We start from the raw sequence: 24,090 nt of genomic DNA on the forward strand, positions 1-24,090 counted from the left end.
ATTTACTTGATCTTAAATTGGCAGGGTTTAACATCTCTTCCTGAACTACTACGGTAATTTTTCTTAATCCAAAAGTGACTGCCCCCACCAAAAGTCTTTGTTTCCTGTTTCTTTAATGCAATTTTATATTATAATTTTATACAAACACACACACGCACGCACATACACACACACACAATAACCTTTAATTTAGTGGAACTTCCTTTCCGTGGGAAGTATTTAAAGAAAATGGGAATAGAATGGTGGTCCCATAGATGAGTATGCTTCCATAAGTGGTGAAAAGGACATTTACTATATTTATACATTCTAGTTTTAAAAATTTGCTGAGACAAATATTTATAACAGTTGACTAAATCTGTCAAAGATGTTTCTTTCAATATAGGATTGGTTGTCATTTTATGTGATGGCCTGGCTTCTGAAAGTTCTCATCTGGTTGCTAGTTCTAGCTAAGATCGTGTTTCTGCCTCTTCTAGAGAATATCAAATCAGGAATGTGCAGCAACATATTCTCCACTGCACTTGGAAGGAGAGTCCAACATGGTAGTTTACCAATCCTATTGGTAGAGACTGAGTTAAAAATTTACATATTAATTGAGTACCGCCCCCTTGCCGTCCCCATGAGCCCAGTTTTAAAAACTCAGTCCCAGTGTAGAGACTGCTGAGTTTTGCTCTTAAGATAAGAAACTGTAAATTACTGGTTAATGTTTTCCCTTTTGTCTTTCAGATTGTGAAGACTGCTTGGATGGGGTCTCTGCCCTCTGCGGGCACCACCCCCAACGGCTCTCCTCAGGGGTCTTCTTCCCTCCGAGGGAACTACCCTGAAGAAGAGCACCTCAGCCTGGGGTCCCTGGCCTCCGAGGTCAAACTAGGACTGCGATCCGAAGGTGGGGGGGTCTGCCCCCCCACTGGGAGGCTCAAAAAAACACCCCCGGGGAATCCGAGGACGCCCCCCGATCAGGCGGGACATCGCCTCTCAGCTGATCAGGCGGCCGCCAGAAGCACCGCCGCCGCAATTGCCACCACCGCCACAATGAAGAACCATTGAGCAGGCAGGGCGAGGAGCCGAGGGCAGAGCCCTCGAAAGAGCAGCAGACACCAGGCACGGGCGCCGCCATTTTTGGGAGGCTGACTTAGCGAGCGCCTCGGATCACCCAGAAGGCGCGAAAGAGCTATTTCCGGCAGCGGATGAGCACAAAAGGGAGTCTAGTCCTTATTGCGCCTGCACAGAATACAAGGATGGCTGCAACGCCATTTTGAGAAAGCTGACGAAGCAGACTGGAGGTTTCCATTTCTACCTGGGTTCATCTAGATCACCAGAGACAATTAATACAGTTACTGTGAGTACAATGGAGGGCCATCCAGGGAGCGACAAGCCCGGTTCCCCCACAATTATCAAAGACAAAAACAAGGGGAAGGAAAAGGAAAAGGCCTCACACTCTTCTGCCTCTTCCTCCTTGCTTAAGGAAGCCGAGAAACACATTAAAGTGCTCGAAAAGAAGTTGGAAGCAGCCCTCCACACTTCCCCTGCAGGGTTGCCCTTGACCCAGAGACAATCAATCTCTGACCCTATGACCCCCCAATCAACCTTTGGGCTGACTGGGGCCTTCACTGAAGGGGACTGGTCATCGGACAGACAATTCCCACCTCTACCTCAGGTCATGCCTTCACCTGGCACATCCTGGACCAGACCTGGGTCTGCAGGCCATTCAGGGAGGAGCTCCCAAGGGCCTTTGGCCACATTTACCCCCACAGCTGCAGGACTGAGAACACAGTCTGGCATGTGGCAACACATGCCTCCTGACCTGCAGGACATTATCTCAAATGCATATTCACAGGGAATAACAGCAGGGGCACAGCAGTATACCCGGCAACCCCAACAAACACAGGCAAGGAGCCTCTGGTCGGTACCGCCCCCCTCAGGCTTGGGATCCTTGACAGAGGAGCCGGCTCCATTTGACGACAGCAATAGGGAATACGACCTATCGGAGGATGAAACAGCACCAGAACAGACACCAGCTGTAGGGCTGTTTAAACCTGCTCTTTTCAGGACTCTGCTTTACAAGGCAAAGCAGGTGAGGGACCTACCCGGCTCAACTAAGGCAGCAGAGGCCACAGATATAGGCAAAACATCGGCTACCCTGCTCAAGGAGCCTCAACCCGAATCCGACTATATTCCATCCTCAGAAATCTTCATGGAAGGGGTGAAACGCCCTTGGCAGCATCCGGCAGCAGCACAAGGCCCTTCGAACCTCGAAAGGAAATTTTACACATTTGTTGAGGAAGTGGAAAAACTCCTTGAATTCCCACCCATTGACCAGCCGGTGGTAACACTGGTCTCCAACGCTCTAGTGCCTTCAGAAACAGGTGATAGCCTAAAACCGAAGGATAGGAAGGCGGAGACATTGTTGCGGAAAGCGCATCAAATGTCCAGCTGGGGGTTCAGGGCCGCTGCTGCAGCATCATTCTTCAACAGGGCATCAATAATGTGGATACAAGAGATGCAATCGCAACTTGGACCCGAAGACGGCAGACTTCGCCAGGACCTGAGCAAGCTGCTGGCGGCGGCAGAATTCTCCGCGGACGTCACCCTTCACCGGTCAAAGTTTGCTAGACATCCAGGCCATAGAACAGGTGCCCTGTCAGGAGGAGAGCATGGGGTTCTATTCGGTGATCTTCATCGTCCCCAAGGCCTCAGGAGGATGCAGATTAATCCTCAATTTGAAGCAACTGAACATCTTCATACGATACAGGAGGTTCAGAATGCATTCCCTACAAACAATTCTGACATCAATTCGATCTTGAGACCTCTTAACATCCATAGATCTGAAGGAAGCCTACTTACATGTGCCCATTCATCCAACACATCGGAGATTTCTCTGTTTCTGTTCCGAGGGAAGAAACTACCAGTACAAGGCCATGCCATTTGGCCTTTCATCGGCACCACGGACGTTTACAAAACTCTTAGACATCCTAACCGCCAACCTTCGAGTCCGATCTGTCCGGTTGATGGCCTACCTGGACGACATGATTATATTGTCCAGGTCCCCATCAAGGGCAAGGAACGACTTGTCCAGGACCATACAAATGCTGGAAGTTCATGGGTTTACCATCAACAAGGAAAAAAACCAGTTTTCCCCCACTACCAGACTACTACACCTGGGGTCTATCATAGACACACTGTCAACCACAGTTTCGCTTTCCCCAGAAAGGCGGGGCAACATACACAAATTGATATCCAGCCTTTGGCACCAAAAGTGGGTCCCGCTATCGTTACTATCCAAGATACTGGGGACCTTGGTGTCCGCCATAGGCATCGTACCGTGGGCCAGGCACCACATCCGAACTCTACAGTGGTTTTTGCTTCCCACCCAAAAGACCAAGGTGAGCCATTCTCACAAGCGGATCCACATACCTCGGAAGGTCAGAGAGTCCTTGAGGTGGTGGACATCTCAAGCGATACGCAGGGGCTCTCCCTTCCACATTCAAGATCGAGTCATCCTTACAACAGATGCCAGTCTTTCCGGATGGGGCGCCCACATTGGACATCACATGGCCCAAGGCCTTTGGTCTGCAAAAGACCTGTCACCGGTCAATATAAACTTCCTCAAACTCAGTGTTCTTGGCCCTGCGAGCCTTTTCTCATCTTATTCAGAACAGGCATGTATTGGTGCTAACCGACAATGTCGCGACCAGAGCCCACCTGAACCACCAGGGGGGCACGAGGTCACAGCGTCTCATGGAAGAGACTACCAACCTCTTCGATTGGGCCGAATGTTACCTAGCATCCTTGTCAGGAGAGCACATTGCCGGAACAAGCAACATTCAGGCGGACTGGCTGAGCAGGACTACCCAGGATCCATCGGAATGGAGATTGGATCCGGGGTTATTTCATCAAATAATCCACAGATTCGGGGCTCCCTTAGTAGATCTATTTGCGAGTCACCAAACCGCTCAGCTTCCAAGATTTTACACACGCTTCCCAGAGCCAGGGGCGGAAGGGGTCAACGCTTTTCTATCCCCTTGGCCTCCCAGATTGGTATATGCATTTCCTCCAATGAACCTCATACAGAGAGTAGTGGACAAGATTCTGCGGGAGCGAGCGGAAGTGCTGATGGTGGCACCACACTGGCCACGTCGCCCATGGTTCTCCGACCTGGTGGCACTATCAGTGTCTCCCCCGTGGAGAATCCCGACTCAGGACATCTCTCTCAGCCAAGGGACTCTACGACATCCAGATTCCCAGTGGCTTCAACTGACCATATGGCACTTGAGAGGGACAGACTAAAACATTTCAAATTACCGGAGAAGGTCATTGCTACAATGCAGGCCGCACGACGTCCATCAACCTCCAGAATATACCAGGCTACATGGGCGGCCTTCTGTGAATTTTGTGACAAACACCAACTCAACCCGAGAGAGGCATCGGTGATTGCCATTTTGGAATTCCTACAAGCAGGGATGGAGCGGGGCTTGGCCCTTAACACCTTGAAAAGGCAAGTAGCAGCTCTCGCTACTATGATACAGGTGCCAGAGACACGCTCGTTGGCTTATCACCCCTGGGTGAGAGACTTCACACGAGGAGCTTCAAACAAACACTCCCCACCAGTGCGAAGGTTCCCGTCGTGGGACCTTGCTATAGTACTCAGGGCAGTGACGAAACCTCCATTCGAGCCCCTGAGATCCATTTCACTCCGTCTGCTTTCCATCAAGACAGCCTTCTTAGTGGCAATCACATCTGCGCGCAGAGTGTGAGAAATATCGGCTCTCTCTGTTTGACCGGATCTCTGCATTTTCTATCCGGATAGGGTCGTATTAAGACTAGACCCCACCTTTATCCCAAAGGTGAATACAGACTTTCACAGGAAACAGGAATTAATACTTCCTGACTTCTGTACACACGGTAGCCACCCATCGGAACTACGATGGCACAAGATTGACGTCAGATCAAAAGGACTGAGACATTCAGAAAGTCAGAAAGATTGTTTATCGCATTTTCTCATCAGAAAATGGGACTTGGACTGTCCTCTAGATCCATCAGCCACTGCCTTAGAGACTGCATTACTGAGTCTTATAAAGCAAGCGCCCAGGCTTCGCCATTGTGTACAACAGCCCACTCAACACGGAGTGCGGCCGCATCAGCCGCATGGTCAACACAAGCATCAATAGAGGACATTTGCAGAGCTGCGACCTGGGCAGCACCTTCGACATTCATCCGTCATTATAAGTTGGACTCTTTTGGACTCAGCGGAGGCAGCATTTGGTAGACGAGTTCTACAGCGAGTGTGCCTTTCTCGGACGTCCCTGACATGACCTTCTCCCTCCCATGGGCCTTGAATCTTTGGTATATCCCATGTTGGACTCTCCTTCCAAGTGCAGTGGAGAAGAACCGTTGTACCTACCTGAACAGTCTTCTTGATGCACTGGAAGGAGAGTCCAAACCCACCCGGCACTGTTATGGTTCAGAGACGCCGGAGTTGGGGTTCTGTTTAGTTATATTGTTGTTGGCAATAAAATTGGTTATCCTCTTACATTGTCTTCGTTTTTAAAACTGAGCTCATGGGGACGGCAAGGGGGCAGTACTCAATTAATATGTAAATTTTTAATTCAGTCTCTACCAATAGGATTGGTAAAGTACCATGTTGGACTCTCCTTCCAGTGCATTGAGAAGACCGTTCAGGTAGGTACAACAGTTCTTTTATGCTCAATTGACAGCATTCAATAATTCACTGTATCAGAATTTTGTATCAACTGATATTAATCTAAATATGATATGACTATTTGCAAAAGTATTTTTAAAGTAATAAAATGCATTATTTTTCAACAGAAAAAAAACATAGCAATAGAACCTCTCACCTTTTCTCCTCCTATTTCTGCAAAAGTCGACAATAGCAGCCCCCCGATATACAGAGAGGCACCTGGTATCATTGGTACATCAGCTGTTATTTCAACAGGTAAATTTACCTATTTTTAAAAAATCTCATGGGGTTAAATTCTGATGATTCCTGATTTACCCTATGGTACTTCAGTGTTTTAGAAGCGCAAAAACAAGTCTGAAAGTAGTTACGAGGCTTTGCATTGAATATATATTCCCATTTTACATCAATTTGAAAAATATAGAATACTGTATTATCAATTTCTAAAGCAATACAGTGGTACCTCAAGATACGAACCCCTCGTCTTACGAACAACTCGTGATACGAACCCGGGGTTCAGCAAAATTTTGCCTCTTCTTACAAACTTTTTTCGAGTTACGAACCGGCGTTCGGAGACTGCTGGGAAGCCGCGCAGCTGTTTTAAAAGGTGACAGCCGGGCGGCGGGGCTTCCCAGAAGCCTCCCGAACGCCGGTTCGTAACTCAAACAAAGTTCGTAAGAAGAGGCAAAATTTTGCTGACCCCGGGTTCGGTTCGGGAGGTTGCTGGGAAGCCCCCCAGGCCGGCTGCAACCTTTTAAAACAGCCGTGCCGCTTCGCAGCTGTCTCCCGAAGCCGAACACGGAAGTTTGGCTTTAGCGTTCGGCTTCAGGAGACAGCTGCGAAGCAGCGCGGGTGTTTTAAAAGGTCGCAGCCAGCCTGGGGGGCTTGCCAGCACCCCCCCCCCCGAACCCGGGTTCGGGGGGTGCTGGGAAGCCCCCCAGGCCGGCTGTCACCTTTTAAAACAGCGGCGCGGCTTCCCAGCAGTCGCCGAAAGCCGTTTTTTTGCGGGGGGGTTTTTGGTTGCACAGATTAATTGACTTTACATTGTTTCCTATGGGAAAAAAATGTTTCATCTTACGAACCTTTCGTCTTACGAACCTCCTCCTTGCACCAATTAAGTTCGTATCATGAGGTATTACTGTATTTATGCAAGCGCTAGTATGTGTTAAACCTTCTATATATTGTTTTAATCAGAACTCAGATTGTGCTTCTTTGGAAATCTGTTTGTTTCTTCTATGGCATTATTTTCTGTTTCACTTGAGGAGTAGCAAAGAGTCCTTAGATGAATAATGCTATTTCCCGCCCAAATTTTCTTTGGTGTACCTGTGTATTTTCTGTATGTCTGATCTCTTGATAATAATTTATTTTTTCACAGCTATTTTCTTGTTTTCTAAATTTCTGTGCAACCAATAAGCGACTTTTCCACATTTTACTTTTACTCTCTTACATGTTTAAATGTTGCTTCGAACTTCTAATAATCTTGCTTTCAAAGTTCTCTTTTCTTTTTTATTTCCATTGATTGTGTTTCCTGGCTATTTGTACCTTTATTATCTAAGGTAGGGATGAGGAAAGTGGATGTTTCATAAAGGAGAACAAAATGAGAACTGATTGTTTAGATTGAAGGGATTTTATTTTCTCTTTAATTCTGGAAAATGTAGCAAAAAACAGGACTAGAAGTGCAATAATTATGAACATGTACTCAAGGTGGACATTATGGTTCATCTGAAATGTACCATGTAAGTGAAATCTTGGGATTGCAGTTCCTTTTGATGTTAAAAAGCAATGTAAGAATTTCTTGGGTAAGAAAAATGATAGACAAAGATTAGTTTTATTTGTTCATTTTGTCAGAATGTAAATTTTATGTCACCGGGATGCCTTTTAAGAAGGTAGATAAAGATGAATTCTACATTATGTTTTGTCCTGTTTTTTAGTTTGTGTCTATGTGAACAAGCACGGAAATTCTGGGCCTCATCTTGATAAAAAGAAAATTCAGCAGCTTCCTGATCACTTTGGACCAGGTCCTGTGAATGTAGTACTTCAGCAGGCTGTCCAAGCTTGTGTAGATTGTGCCTATCAATCAAAAATTGTCTTTGGATTCCTCAGGGCTGGGCATCATGCTGGAGAGATTATTACTGGTACATTATTTTATCTGCTTTATATTTAGACTTCAACTTTGTGCATAGATTACATTTGTGAACAACAAATCAGCAACTCTGGCTTACCTTCATCTAAGAATATCTATGGAGACTCTCACTCATCCAGGTTATGGTTGTTCCAAAGGTACTTTTTTAAAGGCAACTTTCTTCATTTTTCCTTGAAGAGGTTTTGCTTCTCATCCAAGCAGCTTCTTAGATGAGAACTGAAGAAGTTTCTTGGATGAGAACTGAAACGTCTTCAAGAAAAACAAAGTCAAATTTCCTTTTGAAAAACCACCTTTGGGATTCTGCTAAAAATGAATATCTTCATTTCAGTGATCCCCTTAGGTGTGTGACATGAGTCTTGATTATTTGGCTAATTGGACCCAATTTAATATTATATGAAGCTCTTTATTTCTGGTTGGCTTTATGCTTTTTGTACAAAGAGGTGAAAAAACCCTCACTTGTAGTTTTGACATGCAGAGTAAGCCAGACTTCTGGCCTGTTGTTAACTATGCAGCACAAGTAGTCAATGACTCTTGTAAACTAACCACAAGAAATCCATATTTAAAAAACCAGCAAAATCAATATTTTGAAAGCCAGTAAAAACTATATGCTTGGCAATGACAAAACGTCTAAATTTCTTTATTCTTTATTAAATTATTATTTAAATAAGTTATATTTACATTGACTTATATTTGTCACATCTCCCTAAAACCAGAAAAATATTTTCTGTTATAATTTAAAAGCAAAAGCACCTCCATTCCTTTTGCTTTATATGAAAATGTTTGATCCAAAACTCTGAATGTATTCTGTTTCCTACAGTGAGCTTATATTTTAGCTGAATGCTGTTTTGGAAAAGTCAGTATTCTACATAGGTATAATTGCTGTATGCCTTATTGTGTCAATATTTCTCTAGTTCTAAATTAGAACTGCTCCTTGTCACTGTTTCTAGCAAAAGCAGTCTTTGGGATACATTTGGATGCCTGTTTATAATTCTGGGATTTAAAAAAAACCCTGCCTTATTTTACTACATTATATTAATGCTAGATGAGACCATTTTCTGTGGTTAAGCTTTCACACTTTATATCTAGCATTATTAAATTGAATCTTATAGAAAACACATTGATTTCAAATTAATGTTTAATATCATGACAGTGGAACAAGAGTTCTCAGTCTTGGTCATTGTGCTTTTCTAGGCTGGGAACCAATTGACCTTCAATTCCTAAATATAAAACAGTTTTGCAATACTAGCCCTAGGGCAATAGAAATGGGCTGGTGCTCCTAGTCATTCCCAATAGCCCAAAGGAACATATAATTTCAGAGAGGTAGAAGGAGCCCTTTGAGCTCTTTGCATTTGAGTAGTATTACATTCTTGAAAATTAATAACATTTTAAAAATGTGCTTTTCAAACTTGGCAAAACAAATGCACATTGATTACCATAGAGATACTGGGAATGATCCAAAACCTCTTGTAGAGAAAAAGTATTAACTGCTGCCTTCTTTTTATTCCTAGGATTCATTAAAAGGGAGATAACTTCTGTTAGGTACTGGTGATATTTCATTGTATGTAATAATATTGGTATTTTTAAAAATCTTTTTACTGACAGCCTCTTTTGATGAGGAGAAACATACCATCAATCTTCCTTCTGTGAATAGTGCATCTTTTGTTTTGCGCTTCTTGGAGAAACTCTGCCACAGCCTACAGTGTGATAATCTTTTCAGTAGCCAGCCCTTTAGCCCTTACATGGGAAATGCACATAGTCCCAATGAACATGATAGAAACAAGTCAGGTAATGTTCTGATTACTTTAGTTCCTTTCCTTGTCTTACCTCTTGTGTATTTTAGCATTGATGGTTTATATTTAGAAAAATAGCAAGCAAGAAACAAAACAGTACAATAATCATTTTGAATTATAGTGCACAGTGTTTTAGTAAGAATTTTTAAAAGTAGATAGTTTTGCTTTTTTCCACACATGTGTAATTATAAGTTCAAAAGTTTTAAAGTATATCTTGACTTAGACAACATGCTTATGTAATTTTTTGGCAACAATTCAGAAGCTTTTTTCAGGGACTTCTATTTTCCAGTGTATTCTGAAGACATGGTATTTAGTAGTCTAATGTCCAAATCATAGTTCCCTCTAAGCTGAGCAGTGAGCAATCGCTCACTTAAAAATCATCATCAACTCAGAGTTTTCCAAACCTGCCCAGAAGCCGAGAGGGAAAGAGTGAGAGGGAAGGAGAGAGAGAGGAAGAGAGGAAGAGAGAGAAACAGATAGAAAAAGAGAGGAAGGAAAAGAGAAAGAAAAAGAAGACACACAGTACAGTATTTTATTTTGAAATTCTCTGAGGCAAAACAGGGTGGGTTTTTTATTTGTTTGTTTCTTTCTTTCTTTATTTATTATTTCTGTGCCGCCCAATCCCAAAGGGACTGCCGCTCAGACACTATACTTTTCCGCCCACCCCCCAAAAAATTAGAGGGAACACTGGTCCAAATACCAAGGAGGATTGACCTTACAACTTCTGAGCCCCAAAAGGTCAGCCATTGTTGCCATTCACTGTAGAATTAAAAGTAAGGTAAACTGAAAACCACTGTATTAGGACTACAAATCCAATCCATATTCAAAGAGGAAAGTAGGATTCATAAAATGCATGTTATAGCTACTGGCACATCAAATATGCTTTCCTCAGAGTCCCAGAAAAATGCAGCTTCCTTAAAAAGGAAGTTTTACATATAGAAATACTTTTTCTACTTTGAGCCTAGATTGATGGATAGCATTAATATGGATACGCAACTGCTATGATAAGAAAATAGTATGGTAAATTATTTAGTTTACAATTGCCTGTTGAAATCTGTAAATCTGAAACAAGTATCTATAAATCTCCTGATTTCACATTGCTTACTTGCTTATAGTCATAAGATGCAGTGTTGGTTTCTAGCTTTACTGTATATGCTATAATGACCAAACAGCCACTAGCATTATGGCCATCAACCAAGGATTTCTTCTATTTCAATGGACTGTTAGAACTCTATTATTTATCAACCACCCAAGTCATAATGATTAGAATGACGATTGCAAGGATTGCAATTAAGGACAGGAAAGTTATAGTTTATTGAGATATGAGCAGGTGCCCAAAATGATTATTTTATACTTGAATTATATATGGGATTCTAAGTCAGATCTCATAGACACTTGATTGTATAAGCTATGATAATATTATATTTACTTCTAAATACATTATTACTTGTTTTATGCATGACTTTTAAACATTCCTAAGCACAGTAATATTCTCTGAAAAAATAACATTAATATTATGATTGGCCTATGGGGCCTGACTTTTGGTATCCCCATATATTAGAATTCTGATTTAGAAGCTGGATGAATTTAGTCATGTCCTGTTTCAGGTGAATTTAAACCACCTAATATACTTCATTCAGATCAGAATTCATACTGAGCTGGATTACAGTCCTAAATATATTGCTTGACTGTCAGATAAACTATAGTTATGTGAACTTTAAATATATTAGGATTTCTATTAGAATTGAAAGGAAACAAGAATATATTATGTGTAATTAAACACTTAATTAAAATTAAATCTTAATTCCACATACTCTATACAAAAAGCAGAAAAGACATTCTTTCAAATATTTGAGATCTTCACATTTTGGCCAATGAAATACTATCTTGTATATGTTTGAGATTGATTGAATCCTGTCAGGAAGCGGAGTTTTTCATTATAATTGTATTTTGCCTTTAAATTATGGAGATGAATTTTTATTACAATAATCAAATAATCTTATAGTGTTTTTATATGTATTTTATTTTACCTAGATTGTCTACATAAAAAAAGAAATTTGAAAGTGCATATGTTTTTCTCAGAAATAATCTCAATTTGGCAACTACTGTTATTTATTTATTTAAAAGATTTATATGGCCATCCATCTTGCACAATTATGGGCAACTCACAACAATAAAACTAGTAACTATAAAACAACCATAAAACAGTAAAATGATCAAACAAAAACCCTGTGCCTTAATTATCCCCTTAGGATGCCCACAGCAAACTACAATTACCCACATTCCATTCTTCTATCCTATCCTGTCCCATCTGGTCCTCTCCCATCCCATCCCATTGTCTCAGTAAAAAGCCAGTTTTTGATGGTTTTCTGAAAAAGCTGTTTGGGCTTGCCAAATCACTGGAAGGGAGGGTATTCTATAAGGTAAGGAAAGCCCCAGAAAAGGCATATTTTCAAGGTCCATTGAGAAGACAGATTTTCAAAAATAGGGTTTGGAGTGTGCTTACACTATCTGATCTAATGGAACAGGCAGTTATATATTCAACCAGGTCCAATGCCATGTGGTGCTTTAAAGGTGATTACCAGCTTGAACTGCATCTAGAAGGCAACTGGAAGTCAGGAAAGCTCACACAAGGGAAAGATAACATGGGTGAACCTATGAATATCCAATACGATATATACTATTGCATCCTGGATCAATTTTAACCTCTGATTGATTGTAAAGAGCAGACACATGTAAATTATATTGCAGTAATCAAAAAAACAGGAAGTGATTTCGGCATGAATGACTGTAATAGAAGACCTCTCAATCACTTGGATAGCACTACAACAGCACCAAATGCTGGCCAGGAGCAGAAATGTATGGCTGGGTATCATCAGCATACTGATAATACCATAACCCTTGCTTTTGGATGAACTTACAAGTGTATACATGTTAAAGAGGATAGGGGAGAAACCAGAATCTTGAGGTAAGCACACACCCTCTACACACACACACACACACACACACACACACACACACACACACACACACTTCAGGGACTCAGAGCTTGATCTCTCCTTGTCCAGCAACACTGACTGGAACTAGCCACAGAGAAAGGAGGAGAATCACCACAAAACATTACCTCCTACTCCTGGATCCAATGACCAAATCTATATTAAATGTACAAAATAGGCAATAATTAAAGCATCCTTATTTAACCACCTTTTCCCTTCTTATACAGACGAAAGATAAAACATTAATTTCAGTTCATTAATTTGTTGTGTGCTTCTGATTCGATTGTCATTTACGGAAAAAAATGCTCACTTTTTGTATAAGTGATATATTTATTTCTCATCTCAAGGTATCTCATTATATATCACTTGTAGAATACGGTGGTACCTCTACTTACGAACTTAATGTAAAAGCAAATAATGCATGTGATTGGGGAAACCACAGGAAGGTTGGAGGCCCTGTTTCCTCCCAGTAGATTCCTAAAGAGGCCCCATGGAGGCTTCTCCTCACTTTTTCTGGCCCTGTTTCCTCCCAGGAGATTCCTAGAGAGGCCTCACGGAGGCTTTTTCCTGCCTTTTCCAGTTACAGTTTCGGAGGCTCAGGTTTGTAAGTGGAAAATGGTTCTTGAGAAGAGGCAAAAAAAATCTTGAACACCCAATTCTTATCTAGAAAAGTTCCTAAGTAGAGGCGTTCTTAGGTATTATGATTAATGATTGTAACTATGAGCTATATTATATGACATATCATTTTGTTGTTTGTATGCACACTCAGAGCTTATGCACTCAGTGTACACTCAAATTTCTTGTGTGTCCAATCACACTTGGCCAATAAAGAATTATGATTTCTAATTTTCTAATTTAATAATTAAATTACTCATTATAAATGCTTTTAAGTAAATACTATAGAAAAATACATGGACAGAAAGGAATTGCATCACAATGAAAGGTCCATATGCATTTTCCATGGAAAGATTAATAAGGCAGGTACTATTAATTAAGGTATCTCTCTCTAGATAAACTTTTCTGAACCTGTTGTGACTGCTACACTGGCAAATATTGTTGTACCTAGTGATTCTAAACTATTTCTAAATTTGCTACCTTGGAAATCTTTGTAAAGTGAAGCTTTAAGTGTATGTACATATGAATTATTGCATGCATTTATAACTCCTTAATCCCTTTTGATTATATAGCAAAAGAACAAATATCAGACAGTAGAAATGCAAAGTGGTATTCTCAGGATTCACCCCCCTATCCTGTCCCCATGTCTCCTAAGCTTCTAAGACCTGAAGCTCACTCATCTGAAGGTAACTGAAATTTAATTATCTTCACTTACAATAAGTAAAGATAAGCAATCTTTTTCATTATAGGGCCAGGATGTTCTGCATCTTCTTGCTAAGGGTCATTGCTATGCTGTTAAAGGGCACAGTGAAATTGGATCAGTTTGTAGAGTGGCAGGGACTGAAAGTTGTCCATCGAGTCTTGCAGATATAACATAATATTATGTTAAATGTTTTGTCCCATTATGCCATTTCCAGAAAATACACCTACCTACCCCAATTTATTTGGTTTTTAAAAAAGAGATGCTAAAATTTTGCAAGACTTAAAAAATCCAAAGGACCTAAATATGATCCTGCCACAAATGTTATAATGTACAACATAAATAAAGATAGCCACACTTAATTACAGTTCTGGGCATCCCGTCCAGAATAACACACTCAAAATTTTACAAGCAATCAAGGCTTCCATACACTCACAAGAATTTAATCTCATAAAATTTACTCTTATTTTTTCATGGAAATTTCAGATCTGTCAATCAGATTAGAATTAAATATTTCTAAATTAAGGAATGCATAAATATCAAAATGAATTCAATCCTTCCAGACAAAACAGCAAGGGATGAGTGAAGGAAACTCTTCTGAGGTATCAAGTTGGAAATTGATAATCTAAAGATTACTGAGAGATATAATCCAGACAGTATGTGAAAGGAATTCAGCAGCCTTCCCTTATTAGGAGGAAGGGTATCTCTCAACATGCCATAAGAATTGATATGTGCTTGTTTCAGGCTGTGCAAATTCCCTCCCTATGGACCACAACAGGTGCCTGAATAATGGAAATGGATAAGTCAGAATAAAGTATCTCATGGAAGCATAGAGCATAATATTTATTTATTAGATTTCTATGCTGCCTCTCTCCAAAGACTCGGAGTTTATTACGCTTTAATGAATATCAGAGAGGTACTTAAGACCCAAAGCACACTTTCTAAATCATTTTTAAAGTTGGCAAACTATTTGTCTTTCCATATGTAGAGAGCTACCACAGACTCCCAATTTGCAATCATTTTAACAGTTCAGAAGATAATCTTCACCTGCCACAGTGTTCTTTCAACAAAACAAATGCGAATGAATGGTGGATAATGGACAATGGAAAATCCAATGGAAAAAGGGAAATGTTTCCTATGCTGTTTGTGCATGAAACTGTTAGATCTGGATTTTCTACTTCTGTACCCATATAGAATCTTTAGTAAAGTTATATTCTTGGTAAAAAAATATCCCAGGAGTTTCTTTTGCTGTGTAGCCCAGTAGGACAATTGACATTAAGTCAGTTCTCGTAGAAATAGTCTGCCTGGATGCCACCAGGAGGTCAACTTGCCAACTAAGGGCAAAGACTCAGAAGAGAAGAAGATGGATGAGGTCTTGGCTTGGGAAGACCAGCACCACTTCAGGCTGGAGCAGGAGTGCAACCAGCCAGCATGTGCCTGAAACAAAAGAGAAGTCCAAGCAACTGCAGCTGTCATTAAGGAATGAGTGAAGGATATTCCATACCAGAAGCTGAAGACAACAAACGTGAGCAAAAACTGGGCATTGAATGTGGGCAAGGCAGTAGAGGTCAAAGACTCTCATCTTCCTTCCACAATCAACATGGTCTGAGATGGCAAGTGGATAGCGAGGCAACTACTCAAATGGGACCACCCCACTGAGTAGTAGCTCTTGACCACCAGCCACAGCCCATCCATGGAACAGTTGAGAGAAGTTCAGAGGGACAGAGCTACAGCAATGCCAGGAACCAGGATTGCCACCCGTGGACCAGGAGTCATGAAAATCTAGGCAGTCCTGGTTACTCCTTCTCCTATTTCTTAGCTGATGGTACCGGCAGGCTAGATTCCTGGCACAGATGGTGGCAACAGTGGGGTTTGCCACTCCTTGGTTGCAGCCAGCAGCACCAATTGCTCTGGCTGTGGCCGGGGCCCTAGAACAAGCAGCCGTGACTGGAATCCCAGAACTGGTGGCAACAGGCAGTATTCTGCCCCAGGGATTCATCTTGGGTCAGGAGGAGTGCCAGCCACTCTCCCAGTGGCCCATTTCAATGATGCACAAACTGACTAGCACATTTCCTGGCTTAACATTATGGTGCGATATACCCAGACAATATGGCCCAAATCCATGTCATCGCAGTCAATCTGGAAGAGAGTGCTTCAGCATGGTTGTTGTCACTGCACGATGAAAATGCCCCAGAGTTGGATGACTTTGATGCCTTCAGGCAAGTTCTGCAAGAGCAGTTTTAAGGCTCCATGGCAGCTTGGCATGTAAGCCCGCATTCCTGCCCTAAAGCAGTGGACGTGACCGGTAATGAAGTGTATTCAAGATTTACACTGCTTGGCCAGCCACTTAACAGACTGGCCTAAATGCTTACTGGTCTATCATTTCTGACAGAGATTGAACAAACAATAGTACCAGAATTCCCTACCACGGGGAGGTGCCGTGCAACCTGTGGATGTGGTGCTATGTGGCCATCAAGGTAGAGATCAACCCGATGGAGTTTCATGAACATACTGGGCTGGAGAGTCAGTCCCACTATGGAGAAGTGAGTGGGTTCTAGAGGGGGAAAGGGGGCTGCACCTCCAGTTAGAAGAGAGAGACCCTGTCACAACCTTGGTTGCTGTTCTTGTGTGGAAAGGCAGGCAAGTGTCTCATGCCACTGCTGATGACTACTCCACTGCCTCTGAGCTAACCAAAGAAAAAATTCCACTGAAAACCAATGAAAAAAGTCATGAAGGGCAACAAGTTATAGAGTTCTCCCCTGTGTCCAGTGCAGAGGCAGAAACTCTGACTCCTGCCAAGATGGGGCCAGTCTTCTATGAGATTGAAAGTGAGGAGAAAAGGTAACCTGATGGTAGGCAGCTCCATTGTACCTAAGACTGTCAGGGTAAAGATTTCAGTGTTCTCCTGGGGAGTAAATTGGCTCTTTAGGGCCCTGTTGGACTCAGGGTGCACAAGATAACTGGTCAACCTCAAAGTGGTAGAGAATAATAATAATAATAATAATTATTATTATTATTATTATAATAATAATAATTATTATTATTTATTAGATTTGTATGCCGCCCCTCTCCGAGGACTCAGAGCGGCTCATAACAAGTAAAAGCATCATATACAAATCCAATATTAAAACAGTTTTAAAAACCCTTATTAAAAAAAATCATACAACCCAAACAAACTATACATAAACCAAGACAGCTAAGGATATATCAGTTCTTCCAATTGATCCCGAGAAGCTAGGGATGAGGCTAAGAAAGCTAAAGAAGCCTATAGCATTTTCCAAGCTAGACAAGCAACCCACCTAATGAAGTCTGTAAAACTGAAAGCTGGAACCCACACAGAAATTATTTGATTTATTGTGGACCCTTGGATGAAGATGCCATGGTCCTATGATAAGTACTTATCCTAATGGATAAGTACTTTGAAAGAAGTGTGGCCCATAGTGCACAAAGCATCAAAAGCACTAAAAGCAGCAAGGGAAGTGCAGAAGAGACAAGTTGACAAGAAAAGAGCACCTCAGAAGGACTTTAGAATAGGGGCGAGTTGTACCTTTTCACAGTTCTTGCGGTTGGGGCAGCCCTGCAAAGAAGTTGGGGCCTAAGTACATACCGTATTTTTCGGTGCATAAGACATACCTTTTTACCTTAAAAAAAGTGCACCAAAAACTGGATGTGTCTTATATACCAAATGCTATTGGGTGGCGGTCAGAAGCGGGGGCAGCAGCAGCCTTTCTGTAGTCCTGTGTCGGCGGCTTTTCACACAATTTGGTGGCTAGCACCGGCCGCCGCTGCCAAAATGCATGAGAAGCCGCTATCCCCGGACTACGGGAAGGCTGCTGCCACTGCTGCTGCCCGCCACCGCAGAAGCATGTGAGAAGCTGCCCCCACCGGACTACGGGGGGGAAAGCCAAGCTTCTGTCATCCATCATGTGGGCGCCTCTCTCCCTTGGTAGGTTCATCTCGCTCCACTTCCTCCTCTGTAAACCAACTTCTGTAACAAGCTGAAATGCTGCTGCCACTTCCTTCTCTGTAAGCCAACTTGTTGTTTCGTTCCAACAAGGGGAGGACGGGAGGCTTCTGCTTTCGCCGCCTCCCTCTTCTAATGAAGGCTGAGGCAAACCGGCAGCACTGCGTTCTCGTCAGATTCACTTCATCCTTCCTCCTCAGCCACCCCTCTTCAGGCGGAACCGAAACCCAGGTGGCTGAGGAGGAAGAATGAAGCAGGTCTAAAGAGAACACAGAGCACTGTCCTCATGTAGAGGTTCCACTTTAGGTACCCAGACTGACCCAATAGCTTAATTAGTGCAAAAAGATCATGGTATAGCAACACGTTTGTTTTGTAGGATTAATCACCTTTTTGGACGGTTGGCATGTCATGGTTGACTCATTGCACAGTCCTGCTCACAGAAAACAGTAATGGGGGGGGGGAGGGAAGGCATTGGAATGTAAGACAGGCTGGGTGGGCGGATGTGGAATGCAAATGTGCCGACTGGAAGACTGAGATAGGCCCAATACCACAAGGTGACCAGCTGGGAATAGCCCAGGCAGACAGACCATTCCCAAAATAAAGTGAGTGCAAATAATTGGTAGCAATGGACTATGGGAGATACATGGAGAAAAGGGAAAGTTTTCCTATGCTATTTAGCATGACATCATTAGAATTGGCCTTTCTACTCTGTACCCATATGGAATCTTCAGTAAAGTTATTGGTAAAATAATAACTCTTGGTAAAAAATGTCCCAGGAATTTCTTTTGCTGTTTAAACCAGTGAGACAGTTGGCAGGATTTTTCTTTGTTGCACACAGCATGCAAAACTGCCTTTTCTAAACTTTGGTTTCACCATGACAATCCATACTTATTTCTTCGCCTTTTAGACAGCTTACTATCAATGTCAAGAAAATTGATAAGTTGGATCAGTTTCTTTTATGTTTCTATTTCAGTATTTTTCTTTTTTCCTCCCCCCCCCAAAAAAAATTAAAAAGTTATTAATCAGGTAAAGATGGTAAAACCTCAGTGGTTAGAGTGCAGTACTACAAGCTACTTCTGCTGATCACCAGCTGCCAAAGTTTGGCAGATGGAATCTCAGTGGGTTCAAGGTTGACTCAGCCTTCCATCCTTCCAAGGTTGGTAAAATGAGGACCCAAATTGTTGGAGGCAATATGCTTATTCTCTGTAAACTACTTAGAGAGGGCTGTAAAACACTGTGAAATCTTATTGCTATTGCTAATTAATCTTTCTGATTCAAATGACATAGTAGCCAGTAAAGTTGGATAGTTAGTAATACTATGTTCCTTGCAGAGTTGTTAACCTACCCATCTTTGTAAAGTTTTCTTAAGTAGGAAATGTTTATATTAAGGTAAACTTTTCAATAAAATCTTTATAGTAGATATCACTTTACTAATAATCTGGTTGTGTTAAATTCTGTATAGCAGAAACCCTGCCAAACGAAGAAACATCCAAAGAGCACAACTTTGCTGATAATTCAATGGATTCTGCACTTAATTCAGTCACCCTGTCAAGTTCTAACAATCAGAATTCCACTGAATATCGTACTTCAGGGAACGCAGCCTATTTTAGGCATTCTCTTCCTTCAGTATCTGCTACCTCAAATACAGCACCAAGTGCTACTGGGAACAAAAGTTATTGTGAAGTTGCCAGAAAGAGATTGCAACAGAGGATTGAAGGTATTCTCAAGCTTTTCTAAAAGTTACTGCTTTGTTTGTGTGCACATCAATATGCATATTCATAAAAAATGGCTCTAAAAGCATTTTATTGTTCTAAGTTTATAAAAGGAGCCAGCAAATTTAGCAGACATACTCAAACCAGAATCTTCACAGTGTTCTACTGACACTCTTACTTGACAAAGACTGTGGGTAATTAATTTAACATTTATGGAAGGACAGGAGGGAGAGGGAGGGAAATCACATAGATTATAAAGATCTGTTTTCTGCTTCTGTATTTCTGTTTTAATTGAATCATAACATAAATCATAATCTATTATTTTTGCCAAAATGAACAATTTTGCTTTGTTTTATAAATGCTATTTACATGTTGTTTCTTGAAGGAAAATCCAATACATAGTTTTAAAAATAAACATGTATGATTAATTACTAACAGAAACAAGCTACTAACATGGCCTTTCTAACTAAGGTATTCTCCAGAGGTGCTAAAATAATTACAGAATGTTCAACTGATATTCTTGAAAGTTGTCATAAATTTGGGGACCCAAGAATTGCAAGTCACCAGATTGGGAAAGATGCCTTCCCATTGTGTGTGTGTGTGTGTGTGCATAAATAGTAGCAAGATACTTTCAAATGACACTCATAAAATGGGGAAATAATGTTTGTGTGTGTCTGTTTTCTATTCATCAATAACTATAAAAGCTATTTGAATGTGTGCATGTATCCTCAAAATGTATTGGTTATTTCTCCAGCTTCTTCAGTTTCATCCTTTTGTGTGTTTAAGCAGCAAGTTCTAAAACAGGACCTGAACTCAGTGCACTAAAACAGGAATCTTCGCATCTCTTCAGCAAAGACCCTTCAACATGGTCAATTGATGACGTAATGCAATTTGTAAAAGAAGCAGATCCTCAGGCATTAGCACCTCATGTGGAACTTTTCAGGAGACATGTAAGTAAAGTACAATTTATTTTTAATAGTGCCTAGAATCACATGAAATAAATTTAAAAATCCAGTATATTCCTGAAATCCAATAGGCTTTTTCCCTCAAAAGAGTATTGAAAACAGAAAACTACCACTATGGCTTGCACTAGAAAACAGTTTTGGGTAGAGAGTGTGGAGCTTCGCAGTGTTACCAGTCACAGGGAATGGAGTTCTCTGTTCTTGTGCTGCCTTTTTCCTGTTTGTGGTCTCCAAAAGGAGCCAAAGCTGCCTTGTAGGGGGGGCAAAGCTAAAGAGGGGTGCACTGTGAGGTCACAGGAAAGATTGCAACTCTCCTGCTGACTCCCTCTATGCCACAATGTGAAGAAGAAGCAGTCTAAGATGGCTGCCAAGAAGCTGGAGAAACAGATTACCATCTAAGCATAATGCAGGTGCGGACTTTGGTGAACTGTGTGAACTGGGTAAGACGAGTTCTTTTCATTCAAATTGAAACCCCAAAAGAATTTCCAGGAAAAGAGAGGTTCACAATTACCGTATTTTTCGCTCTATAAGACGCACCTAGATTTTAGAGGTTCGGGGGGGTGCTGGGAAGCCCCCCAGGCCGGCTGCGATCTTTTAAAACAGCCGCGCCCCTTCTCAGCTGACTCCTGAAGCGCGGAAGTTCGCTTTTGGCTTCAGGAGTCAGCTGGGAAGCGGCGCGGCTGTTTTAAAAGATCGCAGCCGGCCTGGGGGGCTTTCCAGCACCCCCCCGAACCCCCAACTCGGAACCGCGTTCAGACGATTCCCCCCCCCTGTCCCCGTCCCCGCGCCTACCGCGCACCGCTCGCCTTCCCGGGCAGCCCGACACGCCGGATCACTCGCTCCCTCGCGCGTCCCGCCCGCCGCCAAGCCCCGCCCGCCGCCAGGCTCCTTCCATCCACTCGGCCCGGGCGGCCGCTTTCCCGGGACGCAGGTGGAGCTGCTGCTCCAGTTCGCTGCCAGTACTGTAGTATCCAGCTTGCACGCATTAATCACTTTTCCATTGTTTCCTATGGGAAACAATGTTTCGACATACGAGCTTTTCGACTCACGAGCCTCCTTCCGGCACCAATTAAATTCGTATGTCGAGGTTCTACTGTATATCGCCGCCCCCCCTCTGCTCCAGCGCCTCCCCCCCTCCCTGCCTGCATCTTCGCTCCATAAGACGGGGCTGATTTTTCACCCTACTTTGGGAGGAAAAAAACTGCGTCTTATGGAGTGAAAAATACGGTATCAGCGATCTAGCACTCTGAAAAAACTTTAAAATTGAAGGAAAGAATTAAAAGGGAAAGGGCAGAAAAATCACTAAAATACAGAAAATTGGACTTATAAACTGGATAGACACTGTTTTGGATAGGCATTTTGAAATGCTGGAATTATCTAATCAAAAATGTTTTTTACATTGTTGGAATTTTTTTTTAAATAACTGGTTAATATTGAAATCCAATATAAGAGTGCCACCTGCTGACGAAACGAAGAACAACATATTCCCCAAATCTTGGAATTACAGTGGTACCTCTACTTGAGAACTTAATTTGTTCCATGACCAGGTTCTTAAGCAGAAATGTTCATAAGTAGAAGCAATTTTTCCCATAGGAATCAATGTAAAAGCAAATAATGCATGCAAACTCATTAGGAAAGAAATAAAAGCTCAGAATTTGGGTTGGGGAAGGAGTACAGTCGCTGCTGAAGGAAGAAGGTGAGGTGAGGGGAATCCAAAAAATCCAAAACTTTAAGGCTTAAAAAAAAAGAGGGACTTTGAGTAGTGCCCAGAGAAAGAAAAATGCTCCGTTCACTCTGGGCTGCCCGGAGCGAAGGGAGCATTTCTTTTCTCTGGGGGCTGGCAGAGGTTTATTCCCTCTCCAAGCGCTCAGAGAAAGGAAAATGCTTTATTCACTCTAGACTTCCAAAGCCTCCTTAAGGACCATCAAAAGGCTCCTCTGGCAGCCCAGTAAAGCCCAAGATGGTCGGGATTAAAGGGGGAATGGCAGGAAATTGGCTAGGCCTTCGTGCCGCTCTCAAATTTCCTGGGAAATTTTTTCGGGCTCAGGTTCTTAAGTAGAAAATGGTTCTTAAGTAGAGGCAAAAAAATCTTGAACATGGGAAATTTTTTCGGGCTCAGGTTCTTATCTAGAAAAGTTCTTAAGTAGAGGCGTTCTTAAGCAGAGGTACCATTATATTTGACTGTTTAGGATTTAAATATGATAATACAGAAGACATTATCATTAAAGTGACCCCTGAAGATTACAATACAAGATTGAATTTATAGAAGGAACATAAGGAGGTTCTGGAAAATTTATGAAATTATCTAGATGAACAGTTTGCTTAATTTGTGGATACAAAGAACTATAAATATTGAATTTTTTTTTTGAGGAGTGAATATAGGTTTGAATATATGGTCTTTGGATTATTGGACAGAAGAGGGATGCAATAAAATTTAACAAGATGCTTCATCAAGGAGAAAAGATTGGAATTTGGGAAGAGATGGCATTGGTAATCCAAAGTACAAAGGAGACACTGACAAGGCATTTTAAGGAAATAATGAATCGACTAAACAGCATGGATGAAATACTTGGAAATATAACACAAAGGACAATAAGTGATCTTGACTACCAGGAAGAGGATAAACTAAATGAAGGAATAGATGAAAAAAAATGGAACAGGCAAAACAAATGAAACAAGATGATAAGGAGGAAATAATAACAAAAATAATAAGAATTGATGACACAAGTAAAGGGGAGAATATTCTAAGGGAATTAAAAAAGAGAATCAGGAAGATTCTTATGGGAGAGAGATAGGAGCAAGAGTAGATACTTTGGAAACTAGACATCGGAGAAGGCCAAAGAAGGGAGAAATATTTAAAATGAATAGCCAAGATGTGGAAGCAGACAGAAATAAAGATCCAAGAAAGGAATATGAGAGGCAAGTTACAGTGGGTAAGAGATTATGCTTAGAAAGGGAATATGTTTAAATATACAAACTATTATTAATTTCACAAAAATATATAGAGTAAAGTCTTAGAACAGGAAAATGTAACTTGATATATGTGAAATGTTCTTCCTGCTCTATTGAAGAATTTGGTATTAAAATGGATTCCAATTAGTTTACCTATTTGTTAGTTTCTTTTTTCTAAACTGATACCATATGTGAATAAGGTCATTGGGATAATGTTCTGGGGGCAAATAATTTATTAGAACTTGAAAAATAAGAAAACCAGATTGTTAAAATCCAGATGCTGCTTCCCCCATCAGAATCAGAAATCAGGTGTTCTTCACATTAGAAAGGTCAAAGAGGATATGATGGATGTGGATTGGGGAAGACCTGAGGGTCTGGAGATGTTTCAGGCCACTAATATCTTGACCTTGAAAAAAGTGTTAAATATTTATCCATCACCAGTATAGAGATGGATTCAGTGCTGTTCTGACAGCTAGTAAAATAAATTGTTTAAACAAAAATGAGAACTGAAAGAGCACAGATTCAGGCTTTTGCAGATTCAAAGCAGACACATTTGCTTTTCAT

General features: G+C 41.5%; 2 protein-coding genes across 10 annotated transcripts in view; one reads left to right on the forward strand and one right to left on the reverse strand.

The window, feature by feature from the left end:
* CDKL5 (cyclin dependent kinase like 5) overlaps nucleotides 1-24,090 on the reverse strand; it is a 277,196-nt gene that overhangs the window by 169,258 nt on the left and 83,848 nt on the right. The gene's annotated exons all lie outside the window — the stretch shown is intronic.
* Nucleotides 1-24,090, forward strand: part of SCML2 (Scm polycomb group protein like 2) — an 81,578-nt gene that overhangs the window by 53,697 nt on the left and 3,791 nt on the right. For 2 of the 9 annotated variants that reach the window (XM_070750755.1, XM_070750756.1), the window contains exons 8-13: nucleotides 5,824-5,950; nucleotides 7,624-7,827; nucleotides 9,438-9,620; nucleotides 13,809-13,922; nucleotides 19,363-19,617; nucleotides 20,399-20,562. In XM_070750755.1, the coding sequence (XP_070606856.1) occupies nucleotides 5,824-5,950; nucleotides 7,624-7,827; nucleotides 9,438-9,620; nucleotides 13,809-13,922; nucleotides 19,363-19,617; nucleotides 20,399-20,562 (1,047 nt within the window). Of the gene's footprint in view, nucleotides 1-5,823; nucleotides 5,951-7,623; nucleotides 7,828-9,437; nucleotides 9,621-13,808; nucleotides 13,923-19,362; nucleotides 19,618-20,398; nucleotides 20,563-22,944; nucleotides 23,679-24,090 lie in introns of those variants that run through there. The other 7 variants (XM_070750759.1, XM_070750762.1, XM_070750760.1 and 4 more) reach the window with 7 other exon arrangements.

The sequence above is a fragment of the Erythrolamprus reginae genome, chromosome 4 (genome assembly GCF_031021105.1).
Source record: "Erythrolamprus reginae isolate rEryReg1 chromosome 4, rEryReg1.hap1, whole genome shotgun sequence".
NCBI classification, from domain to species: Eukaryota; Metazoa; Chordata; class Lepidosauria; order Squamata; family Dipsadidae; genus Erythrolamprus; species Erythrolamprus reginae.